The 21,404-nt window shown below is 32.8% G+C and overlaps 3 protein-coding genes across 4 annotated transcripts in view; 1 reads left to right on the forward strand and 2 right to left on the reverse strand.

Annotated features, from left to right (window-relative positions):
- The window catches only part of LOC136035613 (protein lin-54 homolog), a 33,442-nt gene extending 32,210 nt beyond the window's left edge, over positions 1-1,232 (reverse strand). Inside the window, exon 1 of one of the 2 annotated variants that reach the window (XM_065717498.1) lies at positions 1,119-1,232. The gene's annotated coding sequence lies outside the window, so the exon portion shown is untranslated. The remainder of the gene's footprint in view (positions 1-1,118) is intronic. The other variant, XM_065717499.1, reaches the window with a different exon arrangement.
- Positions 1,233-1,384: 152 nt separating this feature from the next.
- LOC136035614 (ras suppressor protein 1-like) lies at positions 1,385-2,357 on the forward strand. Its single transcript, XM_065717500.1, has one exon. The coding sequence runs from the start codon at positions 1,423-1,425 to the stop codon at positions 2,218-2,220; it is 798 nt and encodes a 265-aa protein (XP_065573572.1). The 5' UTR covers positions 1,385-1,422; the 3' UTR covers positions 2,221-2,357.
- A 9,649-nt stretch (positions 2,358-12,006) lies between these two features.
- LOC136035617 (small ribosomal subunit protein eS6-like) overlaps positions 12,007-21,404 on the reverse strand; it is a 33,947-nt gene continuing 24,549 nt past the window's right edge. The window contains exons 4-5 of the mRNA XM_065717503.1: positions 19,461-19,664; positions 12,007-12,205 (exon numbers count right to left, since the gene is read on the reverse strand). Coding sequence (XP_065573575.1) covers positions 12,038-12,205; positions 19,461-19,664 — 372 coding nt within the window. The 3' untranslated portion in view covers positions 12,007-12,037. The remainder of the gene's footprint in view (positions 12,206-19,460; positions 19,665-21,404) is intronic.

Genomic DNA, 21,404 nt, shown 5'->3' on the forward strand with positions numbered 1-21,404 from the left:
TTGGTCTCAAACTTACTGTTTCATTACAAATCTATTTTTTTAATGTTATATGATCCACAAGTACTGATTTTCCATGATTAAGTATGAAAAATAAATTTTATTTTGCTGTTTAGGCCATTTTCTTCTTCCTTGACAGTAAATTTTCAATCAAAGTATGTGTTTTGACAAAATAATATATTATGTCTTCTCAGGGCTAAAAATATTTATGATTAGGTTAGTTAGATCAAAAAGTTCTTAAATTTGAATTTACAATAGAAGCAATTATTATATTTGTAAAGAACAGATGAAAAAGCATCAAGTGGTATGTTCACTTTATTTTTGAGTCTAAAATATGAACAATAACAAAATTTACCGAATTAAGAAACCAACTTTTTAAAATCCTAAAATCTTACTGTCATTCTTGTAAGCACTTCATTTTACAGCCCTTCTCTTCCCCTAATATGCAAATTTTCTCAGTATTGCTGATTTCCAGTTCAATCTAGGGAAAAGAATGGAACATACACAGGGGCAGATCTAAAGCAAAATTTGGGGGGAGGGTGGGCAATGTGGCAAAGTTACCAAATAATAGACCAAATCAACAAATTTATTCTAAAAGAAAAAGAGTTAAAAAAAGCAAAACAGGAAAAGAAGGGCTAAAGATCTTGGGCTAGGGGGAGCAGGACCCCCTGGATCCACCCATGAACACATAACTTGGGCTACATATTTGCAAAATGGGGGGGGGGGTGTAAAGTAAAGTGAATACTTTTACTACCCTAATAGGTTAATACAAATGAGCATTTTGGGATTGTTTCCCCAGTTAACTTTACCATCCAGTTAATCCAAATAAGCCTAGTCATAACCATCAGACAATCTGAGCTTTCTAAATTATCTCTATCACTCAATAATAGGAGCCAAGGGCCTTTGTTCCTGTAGATAGAATATAATTTTAACAAAAAAGTTCTAAACCTAAATTAGCTTATTTGTCAATTAAGTAGACTAGAAAAAATTGCCCAAAACCTGGGCTAAAACCAACATTTGCAGAAGAGTCCAATGGCAACAAGATCATAGGCTACACTAAGATTTTGAATAAAAAAGTAATCAAAATCGTTTATAATTATGTACCATGTAAAAATAGTTACCTTTAGCAATGGCAATACAAAATTTAAATTCAAAAAGTTTTTGAATTGCAAAACCTCGCCATCAATAGTTTGCTTTCTCCGCGATAGGGCGTCTTTTCTTCAAAAAATAAGAAATTTCAAAAGAAATTCCCGCTTAATAAATAAACCATAGCAAAGTTTTTAAAAATTATTAAAAGTAAAACAAAAAGTTTCAATTTCAACCATTGGGTATGCATCAGTTTAAAAAAATATTTTTTTTACTAATGTAATTTATAAATTTATCTTATTCATCAATAAAGGGCGTCAATCTTTAAATCAAATAGACATGTCGAAATTTAAAAAACTTCTGGAAGAAGCAAAAGGCAAAGAGTATGCAGAGATTGATATAATTGATCGTGGAGTATCCTGTTTTGACGAACTTGGAGATGTTTTCAACATAAATAATATCACCAGGTTGACTTTGACTCATAACAAAATCACATCTGTCCCTGCTGCCATAGCCAACTTACTGAATTTGGAAATTTTGAATTTGTTCAACAATAATGTTGAAGAATTGCCAACATCAATATCATCCATGCCAAAACTGAGAATTCTTAACCTTGGAATGAATAAGCTTAAAACTCTCCCAAGAGGTTTTGGTGCATTCCCAGCTTTGGAAGTATTAGATCTTACTTATAATGATCTTAATCAAGAAAGTCTTCCTGGAAATTTTTTCATGCTAGATACTCTCAGGGCCTTATATTTGGGTGACAATGATTTTCTTACAATCCCAAGTGAAATTAAACAATTAAAAAATCTTCAAATTTTGGTCCTTAGAAATAATGATCTGACTGAGCTACCTAGAGAAATTGGTGACCTTCAAAGGCTTAGAGAGCTCCACATTCAAGGCAATAATCTCACAGTGCTGCCACCTGAAATTGGCAATTTAGACTTGACAGGTAGTAGATCATTCATTAGAATGGATAATAACCCATGGGTTACACCCATTGCTGACCAGTTAGCTGTTGGGATAACTCATGTCTTTGAATACCTGAAAAGTGAAACCTACAAAACTGTATATAATAGACACTTAACTGCATCTGAAAACTCCAACAACCTTACAAGACAACAAAGAAAACAATAATTTTTCTGTGTGAAATCTTTATTTTATTGTTCAAATGTTCTGCTTTCATTTAACTTGTTTAACTATCCTAATGTTTATTAATTTGGCTTTTGTTGTTCTGAAAATAATTCTAATAATAAATATAAGTTGATGTTCTATTCATTTGTAGGCTATTGTGTCTTTATTAGGGTTGTGACATGGTTAGACAAAACAAGGTAAATCTGAATTATAAGGTGGGAACTAGATTAAAAAAAAATCAATGTAGCTTAGGCTACTCCTCAATGCTTTTTCCAAATATAATAATTATTACTTCTGCAAATAAATCCCTGATCTATGCCTAAACCTCATTTGGGGGTTGAGATAAAATTATGCTTACATTAGACCCCCATTACTTATGGTTTCCTTAGTCTCAGAAATATATTATGATTAAAATGTATCTTTAAAAAAAGGACAATACGGTTTGAATCTTGGGCATGGTGTACTTAGATTTAGACATTTAGGATTTCCCCTTGCTAAACTAACTAAGCTATGGATAATTAGGATAGTCTAACCTATACTATAGACAGTTAGAATTGTGTAACATATATTGACTAATAATTAGATGACTGCAATCTTGAAAAACTGTGTCTTTCAACTTTGTAATTTAGAAAAAAAAGTTACCACTAGAGTTTAGGCTATTTAAATACAATTGTTCTACTTCACAACATTTGTCTTAGATTAAATCTGTTCAAGACTAAGTTTGTCTATGTTTTGATACTTTTCCCTATCATTCAAATTCATTGTCCAGCATTAGATTAAGTTTTCCAAAATTAGACTCAAGCTTTAAATGTGTGTCCCAAATCAGGCTTCACTATTAACTGTCAGTACATTTAAAATGCTAGCATTTATCTGGCTACAATCAATGTATCTAAACCATTCTTAAATTAGTAGGAACATATAGATCATCTCTACCTAAAGGTTATAATCACATCAATAGGAAGATTATAGTTTATCTTAAACCTAAACTTTTTAACTTTGGATATAAAAATGAAACATAATAAACAAAATAATAGATATAAAATTAATTGTCAAGTCAAACTTTTAGCCAAATAGATTACCTCTAAATTGTGCAAGACCACCTCTTCTTTCTCTGAGATTTTGTGGAGGATAAGGAGTTTTTTTGTTATCATACTTCTCTGAAAAAAAATACAACTTGAATAGTTTTTTTCATTATAGCATTAAAAAGTTAAATGATGCTCCAACTTTTAAGAATTCTTTTTGTGTATATAAATTGCTACATTTGAAACAATCAATTTAATGTTTTTACTTTAATATGTAATATGAATTCACAAATTGTCTCTTCTTTTTAAATCTGTTCTTTTGAACACACATGAAAAATATCTGAGAAGCTATTTAATGATTTGCAAATTGTTATATCAAACTATGCATATTGCTTAAGAAATTGCCAATTGACATTATAATAGTTTACTTAGGGACTAGCGTGCTATTTTCCTGAATAATATGAAATCAAAGAGACAAAAGTAATCAAAAGCATCCTTTAAAAAATTGAAAGCCACAAATGCAGTTATTCTAAAATATAGTTTGTTTTTTCCATATACTCTTGACTAAGATCTTGGTTTAATTCATTTTTTATGGCATTATATAAGAACACTTCTATTTGTAGATTATTTTCAGTAAAGAATAACAGGATTCTATCTTTAGGTGATTTGAGTGAATGATTATATAACCCTTATTTGTTGTAAGTTTTGTTTATTTTAAATTTCACTTGATCATTTGTCTCAGATTATGTTTTTTAGATCTTATTTATTCATTCATAACTAATTCCTTTTTTTAAGTTTGGCTGATTATATGGCATTTCGCTCATTTTTTGTCTTAAGTACCTGTATTGGTTTTCTTTAAACACATTTCTTTTTATAATAATTGCAAATTGTTGAGGTTTTTTGAGGGAAAATTCTGATAAATTATGCCTCAGAAGATTATGTAATTTCACCTTAATCCTTCACAAAAGCTTCAAGTTCTTCCCACTTTATTTGATAGCTCCCAGTTGGATAACTTGGAGCTGATGACTTGCAGTTGCACCTTCACTGCCTGTGCTTCATTTTCCCTTTACAGGCCAGGGGTCTTTGTGAGGATCAATGTATATTTTTGTTTATTTTATGATTATATATATATATATATATATATATATATATATATATATATATATATATATATATATATATATATGTATATATATATATATATATATATATATATATATATATATATATATATCTTAAATTAAATCTTCTAGTGACTAAGGTTGAAGAACCTTTAGATGTTGCCAGGTAATGTTGATTTGATATTCATGTCACAGTTCATGAGTGGATCATCCCTATTTACATATATACTGGACAGTTTGGTTTCATCATTCAATGTTATTAGATGTTTTGCAGGCCAGGCATGTTTGAGGGCTAAAAAGGGCGGCTAGCAGCTAATAGACCCTGTTGGAAGCTTCTACTGAGTCTTCAATGACTTGCTGCTCCAATCACAGTCAACACCAATCTTGAAGCTGTCAACTGATCTAGCTAACATGATAGATTTGCTGAGTCAATTCCACAGTGGAACAACATGATTGGTGAAGAAGTTGAACTTTTCATACTTTCCAATAATTTTTTTATGCAGTATATATATATATATATATATATATATATATATATATATATATATATATATATATATATATATTATATTATGGAAATTAATTCCATTGGCTTTTGACTTCTTGAGAACTACACTTGATGTGTTTCAATTGGGAGTTTTGCTTAGAACCATTATTGAATGCAATTAATGGTTTACAACCTCTTCATCTTGCAGAGAAGCCATCTTGTTTGAACTGTAGTTAAGGTATACAAATGTTTGAAGGACTACAAATTATTATCATTATTTTTTGAGAACTTGTACAAAATAAAAGATAGCAGAATATAAGGAAAAAAAAAATGCTCAACTCCCAATAATAAACACATATGAAGAAAAAGGTTAATACTGATCAAATATAATTGCTTCATATGAAGTTGGAAGAAAAAAACAGAGCAATTGGATTAGTATTAGAGCTTGAGGATGACTAAATTTTAATTATTGTACATTGTAAAAGAAAATATTTGTGTTGACCAGAATTTCAAGTGGGGGAAAACATTCTATTGCTGGGAAGTGTGATTTAAAGTGATTCATAGTATTCAGCAAAATAGAAGAAAAGTTCTGTTTTGTCCAAGTTAACTTATGTTTTCCATATATTCCAAATGAGAATAATTTAGAAAAGCTATTTTTTTTTCTGTGATCAGTGTTTTCTTCTGTCTGAACAATTTGAGTATGAAAGAAAAATCTGGTAGGTAGGAATCTGAAAAATAGACAAAATGTTTAGAATAAATGCATTAGTACAAAAGAAGAACTAAAAAGCCTACTAGGAAAGGATAGTATTTTTACTACTTTTTCAGTAGGCTGGCTATCATTATTCTCTTTGAAATAATTTTTCTTACCATATTACTAATAAAAATATAAATTGCATTATGTTTATTAATTATATCAAACATGATGACAGTAAGCAACATCCTTTTTTTTATAAGTTTTAAAATGCATGTGCTAAAACAGAACAGGGAGCATTCTTACCCAGTGGATATAAGAAATACAAAATCCTCGCCCACTAAGAGATAGGAAATATCCTCTATGAGATTAATTCAGAGATCATTGCTTCTCAGAAAAATTGTGGCCCAACCATGGATTTGTGCTCTATTTGTTGTTTTGCCCTTCCCCCAATGTTTTGATCTCTAATTCACCTATGATAAGAATGTTTTAGGATGGTTTAATAATACATGTCAATCAAGGCATTTATATTATACAGTGATGACCTAGAGACTTTTTGAATGTATAGTACCTTTGCCAAGTCAATACACCCTGTATCCCACTGCACATATTCTGGTAACTATTGTTTTCATGCCATTTGAAGTTCAAATTCCCTGGTTAGATTAGCCATGTATAACAAGAAAATTATGCTATTAGAAAATAAAGACAATTATCAAACTAAATACTGGAATCCATCTGATTTGTTAAGTTAAACCAAAAGACTTCTTTTTGTTTGATATTTATTAGACAAATCAATCACAAAGTGTTAAAAGTGGCTTAGTTGTAGTCTGTGGAGCTCATAATTAAACAAATTCCCACAAAGTATTTGAATTTCATATGACAGGTCCTACTGAAAGTAAAAGTAGTCTTGCTTGAAAAAAAAACATGTACAGTAATGCCTTCCATAACTCAGCTAACATATAGAATTTCGTTAGTAGGAAACATGGCACTCTCATGCTCAGCATTTAATGAAGGGTGTCAGTAAACAAAAGGAGGGGGGTCCAGAGCAAAATGTTTGGAGGAGGTGCAATGTGGCATGGGTGCTAATAATTTACCAAATTGACAAGTTTATCTAAAGAAGAGTATAAAAAAGGAGGGTGACAGAAAAATCGTGGGGGGTGCCACCTCTGGATCCATAACTGAAAGTAAATATTCCTGGAATGTATTGAAACCAATGAAGTGAATCTGAGAGGGGTCCTCTCAGAGATTGGTACAGCAGAGGCAAATATTAGAGAAGGGAAACTATCCTTTCGAAATATATTGCCTTAAAGATGTGCATTTTTATTTGTGACCTTCCCCCCCATCCCCAAGAAATAACTTCAACAGTAAGATCTTAGACCAATTGTAACACACAAGTTCAACCAAATGGATAAAGGGTTAGAAAATCCTTCCTAGAATGGGGAGAGGACATGGGTGTAATTTGCTATGGAGTAGGGAGGCAACTGCCCCCTCCGATCCCCTGTTTTCCCCTCCCTGTTGAACCTTGTTTTTCAGATTTTTTGTTGAAATTAAAATAAACCTGCATAATTCAAGGATTCAGAGAAACAGGTCAATTTTCTTTAGTAAAACTTTATGATATGGTACTATATGGCTCGTTTTTCATTTTTCACTTTCATTTTCCTTGATTTTGTAAAATTGGCTCCAACTTTACCTCCCTCCAGGGTTTTGACAAAATTACCTCCCTGGGAGGGCAATCAGTCTAATATATTTCAAAGCCACTATTTTAGTTTTTGCCAGGTGGTTTTGTTTTGGCTAAGCTAATGTTGCCCTAGAAAGGTAACTTGGGGCCTAAACACTTTGATTGTCCTTCTCCACTTGTAGAAAACTTCCTCATACCCCTGCCCCTTAATACTCATAAGATATGTACCTGATGAATATTAGAAACATGCAGTTTGCTGCATGAAGGCAGTGGGAATGAAGGCTTACTAGGAGTCAAAATTTTGCTTTTCATCTAGAATAGACGGTTAAGAAAACCTTGCAAATACTTTTCTATCCTGCTTGCTAAAACATAGCCTGGAATAAATGGAGTTTCTGGTGTACCAATTTTAATTGTTTAATTCATCACTGTTTTCCGAAAACTTGCATTCAATTGTAATTTTTAGTTTATTCAAATTACTTGATCTTGTTTTGAAAGTGTTGTCACTGATTTTAACAAAATGATGCTTATTTGTTAGTGTTTATTCCAACTTGAACAAAGGCAATCTTAGTCTATGAAGTCTTAGCACTGTTTCAGGCTTTTAGTCTCTAATTCTAATAGAAATGTATTTTCATCTACTACAGAATGATTCTAGCATTAAGCTGTCCCATGTACTTTTCAAATACAGTAAACTACTGCTACTTTAAGTAAACACTCTTGTTTATCTACATAAAAACGGATCCTGTTAAAAATAGTATAAAGTGGCTGTTCTTGTTAAGGAACAAAGTGACTTCAGAGATGGTCACTTCTGTGTATTCACACCAGATATTGTGAATACACACTTTGAATGTATAAAATGTGGAATTAGACTGTGAAAGTAATCTAAAATGGTTGCTCTTCTTAAATAACATAACAACAAGGGGGAAGGGGCAAAAGATAATAATTCAGAAACAAATCAGAGAAAAATTGTTTTGACCAATATTGGAAATAGACCTATTTATATTTAGTTTTTATTGGCCATATCCCACAAGCGTATGATCCTATACCTGCCTAAATGACTAAATTACTAATTGAAAGAATCAGCTGTTGATATTTAATTTTTCTAGAAGAAATGTGTATATATTCTGTCAGGGAAGTTGTAATATTAGGCGTGTCATTTCCTCTGGAGCTTCAAAAATCTATTGAAATTCATTGGGTGTCAAAAATGAAACTTCTCGAGGATGTTTCCTTTGATTATCCACAGGGCTGCTCGAGTCACTCAATGTGTGTATGTAGGGTGGGGGGCAATCAAAGTGTTTATATCTTCTATTAAGTTTTTTTTTCTGTTTTTTGGTAAACTGTAGGTGATGTTTAGTACAAGATTCCTTTTTTGAACTATAGACTACAACAACAAATGAGAAACACCATTTGATGCCCAATCCAACATTATTTCCAAATATAAAACACGATAACATGACAATTGCGTCACGCCCCCACCACACCCCTAATGTCAGGATGTATCCCTGGGCTAATTACAAACGATTTATCTATTTTTGTAGCTGTTTCTTTTTAATTGGCACTTCATTCTATCTTTTAATGAGAAACAAAATAATCCAAACTAATAGAAACAGCACTTATGTATATAGCCGAAGTTCATATTCAGGCATTGAGGTACAAGGGGATCATTGTCATGGTTGTGCCAAATATATTTGGAAATTAAATATACATAGCCTTGCAAAGTTAGTAAAGGCAATAAGAAGCATAGCACAAGCTCTTTGTCGACTTTGCCAACCAAATTGTTTCAAATCCAACTCTTAATCTAGAATCTGTGTAGGGAACTTAATAAATATCATCTTACAGAGCCAAATTAGTACTATAAATCTATTCTTAACTTTTCAGAACAATTGTGCTACCACTTTTTACTGTAATTAAGAAACCGTTTCATTGTGAAGCTTTTAAGTTCATAATTGCTGTATAACCATCTCCCACTTGTCTTGAAATTCTTTTGATTAAAGAGAACGAGTAGAAGGAGCCGTATTTGTACCCGCTAGCCAATAAGCCTTAAATTACTAGGACAGGCAGTTCGAGTACTCGTACTTACCAGAAGCCATCCAATTCCCTAGTTTCTTAATTATTTTTTTTCGTTATATGCTATGGCGTTTGTTATATCTTAACCAAGCGTATTAAATTCATTAACAGTTATATATCAAACAAAAGTTATATAAAGATTGTGTTGATGTTAAAGGCCAAATTTTTTTTTGTTTATTTGATGATTATATTGTGTATTAAGAAGAAACCTCCTAGAAGCCAAAAGGATTATTATAGATTATAGGTGCTGTTATTTGAAAGAAGAAGAAATAAAAGGTAATTGCAAAAGCTGACCCCTCATTTTTTGTTGATGCTCGCCCTCTAACAACCTATTCATACTTGCACGTCCTTCTGTGTTATTGCATGTTTTTGCACATGCTATGGAATCCATTAGCAAAATATGCCAATCCTTAATGGCCTAAGATAACTATGGTATAAGAGGTTGAAAACAAATATACACTGACTTTATAGCCACTTGAATTTTATCCTTTTCAATTGTCAGCATCATTATAGATCAATACCTAAAATATCATATTATAGGCCATATAAATATCTTTATTATAGGCCTAATAATTATGAAACCGCATCATTGCGATGCATTTTTATTTATAATCGCTGCGTAACCGCGTTGAATTCCTATAATACATATAAAAAAAAAATAAGTACACCAACGAGAAAAATTTTGGTAGCCCGTAATCGACAAGATGAGCATGGTCTAACAGCTAAATTCTATTTTGAAGTCTCTAATTGTTTTACTTTTAATCAGAATTCCTTTTTTCAAAAGAATCCTGAGGGGCTGGCCCCCAACATCCCATGATGGTCACGAAACACAGATCAGCATGGCCAGTTTGGACCTTGAGGGTTAAGTGTCGTCATACTTAGATATATTTTCACCAACCCATCAAGGACTGCTGATCAAAATCTATCTGTCTAACATGTAATGGAACTAAGAAAAACAAACAAAAAATAGAACAAAACGAAGCTGTTGCTCTAGCAACACAATGAACTACTACTGGGGTAAGAAAAGGCAATTAATCATTCAGAAAGGAAATCTTTAACGAAAATAAACTTAGCTAAAAAACATAATAAATAGGAAAGAATGAAGTTGAACAAAATTAAAATTAAGTAGGAAATTGTAAGATATTGTCTAGTAGACTTATTGAGGGAGCTTGGACCCAAATGAGCTCTGTGTGCAAGAAAGCCAACACTTAGTTTAAAAAAGCTTTACAGCACTTAATTAACGGACTATTTCATTTAAGGGAAAAAGCATAGTATTGATGAATACTTACAGTTTCATAATTAGAAGGCTCTTCAGTCTCAAAATATTGTCCAAAAGAAGATAATCGAGTTTTAATCTCTTTTTTTAATCATGTGGAAAAGCTAAATACTATACCACTGGTCAAAGCAGGCAATTTTTCATAAACTTCCATCAAAAGAACTAATTAAATTATTTATGTATAGAAATCCTGAGAAGATGTAAATATTCAATTCCAGAAACCTTTCACTTTCAATGCTTGAAGGTCTAGATCACAATTTTTGTAACCATGAATGTTGATTTTCTACTCTCTAGATTATATATACAGAAATAGTCTTGTAGCAAAAATCTACAGAAGATTTTTTTTAGAGAGAAGCTCTAAAATTTTGCATTTCTCAAAAAAAGCAAAATCTTGCAAAAAGCAAAAAAAGAAGCTGAAATTTTTTTTTTTTGCATTTCTTGGGAGTGGTTAGTCTGACAATACTGCCAATATCAAACGTGGATTTTAACTGCTGTTTGTATCCCTCACCTATTTTGAAGGGCTCACATTGAGAGGACAGCGTGGGGAGGGAGTTAAACAAGCTAATTACATAAGAAACAAAGAAAATCATGGCTATTTTGAAATGTACATGGTTTACAATATAAATGAGCATATATTCTTCCGATGGGGGGGGGGGTGGTGAAATTTTTGGAGGAAAAATATTGATTAAAAATAGGCAAAAAGATACAAAATATATTCAGAAAAGCGTTTGTCAGGGAATTTCTGACGACAGGGCGGGGATCAATAGTTCTTCCCCTGCATACTTGCATGTCTTGATCTATCATGTCCCTTGTCCAAAATTTTCAGACCCTATGGCAGATTCATGAAGATCACCAATCTTAGCTTTTGCGCGGTTTTCATTTGAGTTACTTATCTGATCAAAAAGACTTAAAAAAAAACAACTAATTCTGGCTAAGGTCCTAGGCAAAGAGGGTGACTTTTGACAAACAGTGGGAACTGATGTTATTGTTGGGGCAAAAAAAATGTCAGCATTATGTAGCATATGGAGGCACTTAGCATTTTTCAAATTGTGTAATCGTTTTTTGTCAGGATCTGAGATCAGACACTTATTACTACCCTAATTTTACCAATCAAACTGGTTAAATTAGTTATTCTAATTATTACACTAGAAAAATGCCAAATGCTAGGTGGCATTCATAGTTGTTCTTCGTCGACATTAACATGAGTTCCCGCTCTTATAAGTTACACATACTCTTGGTCCTAGGTATATATATATATATATACCTAGGTATATATATATATATACCTAGGTATATGTATATATACCTAGGTATATATATATATATATATATATATATATATATATATATATATATATATATATATATATATATATATTCTACCTTCCATGAAAACTTGTTCAGCACGCCAAAGCTCTACAGTGATATATGAAACAAATAAGAAGGAAAATAATTGGTTAACCACTTTTATTCAAAATGATTTAATGTCCTGCTGATCTAACAGAAGCTGAACGACGGCGTTCGAGTTCTTGTTGTCTTGCAGCACGAGCTTCCTTGGTACGCAGAGCAAGAAGACGTGCATAATCTGCAGAATCCTCCTTCTGCTTGGCCCACCTCCTGCGTTTAAGTGCCATACGATGTCTCTTCCTCTGGAAAAGAACAATTTTTAATTTTTATAAGCCTTTTTTCTACTTTGAAGTAAAAAAAAAATGTACTTATAAGAAAAAAAAACTTCCTTTTTTGTATAACATTAAGTCTGGTTTACTATTATTGTACAGAAAATGACGAAACGAGCCATTCAAGACCCTGTCTGAACACATCCAATTTTTTAAGGTTTTTGCAAAAACTATCGGATCGGCTTTTAATTTTGCATTATTAGAAGTATATTTCTTAACAACGAGGATTATTAGCCAAAAATAGCAAAATCTTATTGCCAGCAAAATTAAAACGTTTTTCATACTTTAAGTACATAAACAAACCCAACACATTGTTGGGTCAATGTGTCTCGCCAAATAACTGGTGAATTCAAAAAAAACTAACAATCCTATTATTCCTTTTTCATTATTGATGATATACATTTAAATGATTTTACTGATCAAATAAACAATGATAGAAGTTAAGTAATTATTTATGCTGTAAGATAGTTTTTGGAAAGTAAAAACTAAAATAATCAGCACAAAAATTTTTTAATGTTGAAATTTCGCAAAGTTTTGGTTATAACTGTCTTCCTCTGAGAAAAGCACTAAACATAGGTAAAGGTCATTAAATAAATAAATCATAAATAACTTGTCATAAAAATGATATAAATTATTTACAAAATATAAGTAATATAAGTTAGGGAAAGCCATAATTTGCGGGTGAAAACGAACTAGATCATTTACCAATGATGATTTTTCTTTTGGCGTAGTTTTTCCAACGGTAGCTAGAATTGGTTGTTTGGTATATATGTTCTCTGTACTTTCCCCTTTTCCTTGTATTTTCTTTTTCATTTGTATTCCCTTTCATTCTTTCCATTTTTTTTGTGTTACAAAGAAAACTAATTTTTTCAAAGAAGAAGAGAAAGTTGATTATTAAGCACAACTATACTAAGCTGATATTCTAGGCTATTATCCATTGTTCTCTCTTTTTTTAGCCTTTGTGCAGTTTTATATTACATTTCTAGAATTTGATTTACAGTTCCGGAGGAATCATTCGCAATACGCGAAAAAAAATATTGGAAGAATCGTAAGATCTGCGATATTTCGGGGGAAGGGGGAACGTTCCCAAGCTCCATCCCAACTCAAATATGTACTTTTATTTATAAGGATATTCTATGGGGTTTACAAGGATATTCTAGGCTATGATCCATTGCTCCATTAACTTTATTCTTGATGTCATTGTAGTAACGGTTTTGATTTTTGTAAAAATCTCTGATTTAATGTTCAACTAGACCTACGTTGCCTGGGCAACGTGAAGTGTTGCGGCAACCTTTGTCCGGCTTCGCCGATAAAAGTGTTGCGAGAGCAACACTTTGGTTTTGTTTCTTCGCTATCGGTTAAATTCTGAAGTTGTCAAAACTATCAAAGCATTCAAAACGGCATATTCAAAGCAGAACACAATCAGTAATCACATGATCAAGTTCTTCAGCGTTGAAAAAACAACAGCAAAAGAATATCGGAAGAAGGGACTAAATTGAGTTTGCAGCCAGTTGAACTTTATCCTTTTCAATCGTAGACATCGTGACCGATGGAAACTTGGAACATTATCTTATATAATCTAGTTGGTATTATAAAGCTATTCGTGACTTTTCAGGATCAAATACCATAGATGTGCACCAATTTGCACAAATTTTTAGCCTCTGATGAACCTCCTCTAGCAACCGATTCTTACTTACAAGTCCCTCTCCCGTGATATACATCCAAGTTCACCGGAAACAAATAATGGGTACACCAACTAGCAAAAGTTGCAAACCCCTTGTCGCTGAAGTCATTGTAGCCTAACAGCCGATTATTACTTACAACTCCCCTACATGTCTTACAATCGGGAACCAAGTTGTTCTTACCATCAATTACACCAGAAACAGATAATAGGTACACCAATCAGCAAAAGTTGCAAACCCCTCATTGCCAAAGATGATTATAAGCTAATAATCGACTGTTGCTTGGAAGTCCCCTACATATCTCACAATTGGTATCGGCCTATTTTTGGTTCAAGTGTGTACCTTACCACTGAAGTTGTCAACCCCTTGAAAATTTCAAACGGGTGTATGTCATGAAGGAATTTTTGTAACAAAAAATGGATGACATATACTTTGATCAGCTCATCAAGGTCTATCGATTGTCATTGAAAAAAAAATTCTATCTGTCTTAGTTCAAAAGTTGACTTTTTTGCCGGAGGCCAACTTTCTAACACCACCACTTAGAAAGGAGCAAAGGATAAGCTCTAATTTCTTTAGCAATGAGAGAACTTTTAAAGTTTAAGAGGTATATCTGATACCATTTCTCTATTGCAATCCCAAGTAGAAAAAAAAGAATGGTAAAGTCAGCTGAAATCACGAACAGAAATGGCTAGAAACAATAGATGGCAGCACTTTCGGACCCGTGGGAAAATCGCACTTTTTTGTTTCTGTAAATTTTTCTATTTATCACTCAAAGAAGATATATTGGCTGTGGGGCCGGGGAACTACCGCATATATTTAACACTTATAGATTTTAGTCCATCTTCAATTTGAAACTGGTGCCTGCCTGCTAGAACGGAGCTTTCCACTCGAAAGCAGAAACATGGTTTGATGAAACGAAAGCTTGGCTGCACAACTTCAGATACTCCTCTCTGACATAGGCTATATAACTCCACTTCACTTCGCACACCATAGGCTCTGGCTCGAGGACAAGCAAAAACCATCCTTTTTGGCCCCAGGCAAGAGTTCTACGGAGCTTTCCAAAATGTAATGTCATATTCATCAATCCGGCCTGAGGTCCACACTTTCCGTAAAAACCGCACAGGTTAGACCCTTACCAGTTTCCAGGAATAAGCTGAGATCGGCGGCATAGAAAAAAAAACAAAAAAAACCGGGACAAAACCAAAGTGTTGCTCTCGCAACACAATTAATACGCTGAGACAACTGCACAATTTAGAAGCCCCAAGTCTTTCAAATAGCATACTTGTAGCCGGTACAAATTAACAGCAACTACATTAAAACCAGTACTGAAAAAAAAAATCTTGGGCAGATTGCCAGTGTTGCCACCACAGGCAGTTCCTAAAGTGCTACAATTACCCAAAAAGCGTGCTACACAACGATTTTCGGTGCTAGTAAAAAAAATACCGGAAACAGTACTAAAATAGCACTTTCGTGTCAGTTTAGCACTTCTATACTACAGGTGGCAAACCTGTATACTAAACTAAAAGTAAAATAATTTATGGTAACAGTTCAGGGCTAACACAAATTGGTTGATTGAGACAACTACACAATTTAGAAGCCCCAAATTTTTCAAATGGAACACCTTTAGCCTGTGCAAATTAACGACCACTACATTAAAACCAGCACTAAAAAAATTCTGGGGCAGATTGCCAATGCTGCCACCACAGGCTGTTCTTAACGTGCTACAATTGCCCAAATTTGCTAGCTACACAGCAATTTTCAGAAAAAAATATGTATGCAATTTTCGAAAAAAAAATATGACTGTAATTCAAATACAAGTATAGATATAACTAAAAGTAAGATTCCAAGCTCGTTTTGATTTCAGTTCTCAAATTACGACTGAGGAGAAATATTTGTAAAATAAGGAGTGGAATTCCAACAGGATGCATCACTATGATGTGGCAGAATGCATCTGCATCTTCTTTGGAAAATTACTTATGCTTAAATGAGCTAGTACCCCCATTTCTCTATTTTAATAAAGAAAAAGACACTTGAATAAAAGTAAATGCAGTTGATCTTCCGTTTTCTTTTCTGTCTTTTCTTTTTTAATCTTTTCTGTCTTTTTCTTTTTTTCTTTGTAATTTGGTTCAGCCAAACTGGTTAGAAAAGTGGCTGCAAAAGCCCAATGCTGAAAGATACAGGGTGCCCCACCTTGACCTTAACATCTGCAAACAGTACTCCTTGCTGACACCAACAGAGGAGCTGGACCAGAATCAGTTTAGACTCCTGGCTGAAGCTCCAGCACCATATTCCCTCTGCTTTACCAAATGCGGGAAGACGTCTTAGCACCACGAAAAGAGCATTCGTCAGCCAAAACCCGAGTATAGTAAAAAGTAAACATCTGTATGGTGCGCCCAACACTTGAGTTTGGTCTGGCACCGGCCCTTCCCTCAATTCAAGGAAGTTAAACAACTCCTTGAATATGTCCAGTGGTGTACCACTAAAATAATATACATCCCAAGAACCCTCACTTGCCGCGAGAGGCTTGCAGTGGTATTGTGGATGTCCGAAATACCTTTTTTTTTGTTTTCTCGGATTTAGTCACCGCTGCCAGTCAATTTATCAGTTTTATGCAAGGTTTGATGGTGACAGGTTAGGTTTTTAAGTCATTTCTGAGATTTATAACATAGTTCAACCTAACCCAACTTAACCTAACTTTAACTTTTACCTTCAAAGCTTGCATAAGACTGAAAAAGCTGATTCACAAAGCTAATTGAAACCAAGGAGAGAAAAGGGGAATTCTGGGCTTTCACCGATGCATGTCGACATTAACCAGATTTCGAAAATTCACAATTCCACAGCAGCGTTAAAATTCCAACTCTTACCAGCCGTAGAAAAGGGGTCATGTCATCATTGCATTCAAACATCTACGACCTAATTCCGCTTCAAGCCTCCGCGCAATCAGCCCCAACCAGAGCTTCCAGGAAACTTCTCAGAAAATTTCCCAACTAACTACTAACCACATAAAACGCTATCACTCCTACCCCAACTAAGTTGCTCCGCTTTGCAACTCTTTAAGAAATCAAATAATCCAATCTCAAACCATGATATCATTCAAGCAAGGCGTTGACAAGGACTAGGAGCGGAAAATGTGACGTGTGCACTGGGGTGCCTCAATCCTTAACGTTACTTTGAATTCAAGACTGTCAGGGGTATAAGGAGCCATCCTCCTATGCGTGCATAATGGAATTAAAGGTGAACAGTTCACCCTTGGTGTCACTATCGTCAGGTATTCTTGCTGAAGATATTTCTGCATTTCGGATGATTCATTGCATTTCCCCCTGGTGGGGGAAGGTTGGGGGTTAAATGGAAGGATCTTTCCATGGAGGAAGGGATTTTAAATATGTTCCTGACATTATTTAAAAAACGATCAGAAATTAAATTTCAACGAACAAATTCATTTGACATATTAAACGAAAATGATTCATTTGATAATGAAAACATGAGTAAATTCAACAATATTCATCGTCATATACACCCCACTATGTAATCTCTGGCCGGGAAGGCACAAAGAATAGAAAAAAAAAAAATAATTGATTGAAAAATCAGTCAACACGACTTTAAAAAGCATTTTTTTTTACAGCTTAATAGATTTGATTGTCGAATTATGCCACTTTTGATCAAACAAATAAATTAAAGGATGTTTGTTTTACATTTTCCCTTTAAACTGGATTGTATTTACTTGGACATGTGGTGAAAAAATCATTACAAAGCTAGGACTGCAGAGTATCTGTTACTTTCGTGTCGACGGTTGATTTTAAAAAAGATTTGTGTCATCTTGATTGTTCCAACTGATGTGCCTAGTAGAATTTTTCTAACAGACAGGTTTTTATTCAAGCATTAATAAATATTAGGATTTAACAAGTATTACAGAAGTATGCTACAAGTTAAAAAAAATTAAATGCTCAAATAATGTCAAGCATAGTTTACAGTATAGAAACTGCACGTGTTAGTAGAAAAAAAACTGAAGAACAATTTTAACAGTTATTTGAAGTTACAATATTGAGAAATAACATCGAGAAAGCATAGGCTGTTTTAACAGATAGTTTTAAATGCCAGTTTGGAGTAATCTTAAAATATAGGCTGGAAAACAATAATAAAATAATAAATATAGGCTGGAGTAATAAAAATATAGGCTGTTTTAACAGATAGTTTTAAATGCTAGTTTGGATTAATCTTAAAATATAGGCTAGAAATAATAAAATATAATAATATAGGATGGAAAATAATAATACAATAGTAGATATAGGCTGGAGTAATAAAAATATAGGCTGTTTTAACAGATAGTTTTAAATGCTAGTTTGGAGTAATCTTAAAATATAGACTGGGAATAATAAAATATAATAATATAGGCTGGGAAATAATAATATGCTACGTAAGATAATGTATAATAAAGTATTACTTTTAAAAATAATAAAAATTTTGGGAACATAAAAAATAAAACAATCAAAATTGTGCCATTACAGAGTGAACAAAAACATTCGAAACAGCAGATTACAAACACTTGTCCTGTTTCTGAAATTGGTTTAAATGAATAGGTTTTATAAAAATTAATTAATTAAAAGATGTAATAATTTTACTCCTATCAAATATGTGGCTTTTAGACTAGTCTTTTCAGTTATAAATATTTTCTATATTATTTCAAGTCTTAAACGTTCAATCAGATTATCAGTCTAATGAAAAAGAAAAACGATAATAAAAATACAATAGATAATAATATGATAATGCATAGATAAAACAATAATCATACAAGATAATCGATAATTGAATTATCTATGGTAAAAGGTAATCATTTCAGTTGTAATTTCCTTAAAATTGGGATATTTTGGGATAGCCTACATATTTGGGTTATTTAGCTATTTTTTTAACGAAAGTAAAACAGTTCTTTTTTTTTTTAGTTTTACTGCTGATGATGAACACTATACGTGTTCGAAATATCCAGTTAAATAATTTTATGTCTATTCACTGTCAATAAAAAGGTATCATCCCTATTTTGAACTGTTTTACTTACGTCATGGAAAGGCAGTGTGGTCTTCGAAGTTATCTATTTTTTTTTTTTTAATTTGCAGCTGTGATTTGAAAAAGATAAGCTGAAAAGTAAGTTAAGTTGTTGCAATAGATGGCTCGGATTTTCGTTTAGGACTTTTAATTTAGAAATTTTGTGGGTAATTTGAAGATTTTCTAACCCACAGCTGTGATTTGAAGAAATAAGTCAAAAAGAAAGATAAGTGGCTATAATAGATAATTTGAATTGTCTTTAGGAGTAATATCTCGAACTGTTTTTTTTCGGTAATCTGTGATCTTTTAACTAACGACTGAAATCTGCTTTTGAAATTTTTAAATAGGAACCACGATTGCAACCTTACTAGCATATGAAACAGATAAAGATAAGAAACAGTTATTTTCTTTGGGGGGGGGGGTGTTATCTTGTGTTAGCTTTCATTAAATCTTGCTAATGAACACTTATTCCAAGCCTTCTAAAAATACAAAATATAGCCACACTCTACCTGAAGAACAACTGGGGTAACAAGTCGTTGGATTTTGGGGGTCTTGTACTTTTGTTTTTTGCCTTCCTTGACAGGTAATGCCCGCCTTATCACGTATTGCTGTACATCATCATCCTTAGTTAGATTGAACAGCTTCCTGATTCTGGAAGCTCTCTTTGGACCAAGACGTTTTGGAACAGTTACGTCAGTGATACCCGGGATGTCCTGGAAAACATTAAAAGAGTAGCAGACCCTTTGACTTAATATCAAAGAGAAGTGGAGCCAGAGCATTTAAATCTTAGAAAGTACTCAGCTGATTTGTCACCCTATACTTTTGTTCAATGGCTTTTTAAACCCCATTTGGGCTTGCAAACATAGAAAGATGGAGTCAAAGAATATTTAACATGTAGAAAATGCTCAGCTGATTTGTTACCCTATATTTTTGTGCAATGGCTTTTTAAGCCCCATTTGGGCTTGCAAACATAGAAAGGTGGAGTCAAAGAATATTTAACATTTTGAAAACGCTCAGCTGGTTTTTACCCTAGATTTTTGTTCAATGACCTTTTTAAGTTCTATTTGGACCGGGATTGTTTTTTGACAGCAGATAACGGCCGAAATTGATGCTTAGTTGTGGAACAATTTCCCTTTCCCTTGTTATTTAAAAGTGCCAATACTTTCAATTTGCTGTATTAAAGCCCCTTATAATATACTTTGACCACCGGTTTGATGTGAGCACCCAAAGTAAGTAAACAAATCGGTTTGTTTTAGAAGATATGATTATGCCAGGGTGGTAATTATGATTAATTATATAATATGCATTAATATGTATATATATATATATATATATATATATTAGTTAATTACAATTAATATTTTGGTGGCAATTTTAAGCTAAACCTGAGAATAGCACCAAACATCATGAACATTTTAACCTATAGGACCAGATATCCGACATTCTGGGCCTACTTTCTTTGGCCCTTTTACAATTTTTTTTTTCGTTTTTCCTGTACTACTATCAATTATAATGATAAAATAAAAAGTTTTTAATATCAAATTTAAGATAGATATTTGTGTTTAAAAACAAAGGAATTTCTCAAAATAGAAGTATCATAGATTTGAATATCTGCAACTAGAAGAACGAATGGGGACTTATGAAAATCCTTCTTAGTTCCAACATTAAAATTAATTATACGGAATTGAAAATTTTAAAACGTTATAGTTAACTTTGTCAAAATAAAAACTTTGTGAAATATTCAGGCCTAAACCCACACCGAATATTCATCAGTCTAATTTTATTCAGATTTTACTACGATCTTTGAGAATAAAAATTTTGATTTTCCTGTATAGGCATGTATGGTGAAATACTAAGAAATGAGTAGGGTAAGATGCCCAGTAGTAAGATAGCTAACCACCATCTCAACTGACAAATAACCTTAAAAACTGAGATAGCTATTTAAGCTCAAAAACGAAGAGATTTCTCGAAATATGAGGATACTGAACTAGAATATCTGCAACCAGAAGATCACAGGGAGACTACTGCAATTCCCGAATTTCAACATAAAGATTTATTTAGCAGTAAAACGTTGTCTTTGTTGCCAGTTTATTTGTCCTTGAAACCGACGCAACGGCCCCATTCCTCAAGATAGATTTACCAAATATGAGTACATTTTTGCCTCAATAAAGCTCTGTTCTATATTCTACCCCCTGCCCCTCTCCTTCACGAATCAATGTGAAAAGACAAATAAATAGCTTCGAGTTCAAATTTTTCTAGATTTCCTAAGCGTCCTCAAGGGCAATCTGGATACTCACAATCAACATAAATTTAATTAAATTATGTGGTATTTTATTAAATTATATAGCTTTTAATTAAATTATGTGGTAAAAAAAACTTTGACTTTAGGATTCAAATAGGCTATATAGGCAACAATTGTTTGACACAGACTTTTTTGTCACACTTGTTCTTTT

Source organism: Artemia franciscana, chromosome 14 (assembly GCF_032884065.1).
Source record: "Artemia franciscana chromosome 14, ASM3288406v1, whole genome shotgun sequence".
Taxonomy (NCBI): domain Eukaryota; kingdom Metazoa; phylum Arthropoda; class Branchiopoda; order Anostraca; family Artemiidae; genus Artemia; species Artemia franciscana.

Coding starts and splice junctions, on each gene's coding strand:
- LOC136035614 (XM_065717500.1), top strand. CDS start 1,423: ATGTCGAAATTTAAAAAACTTCTGGAAGAAGCAAAAGGCAAAGAGTAT.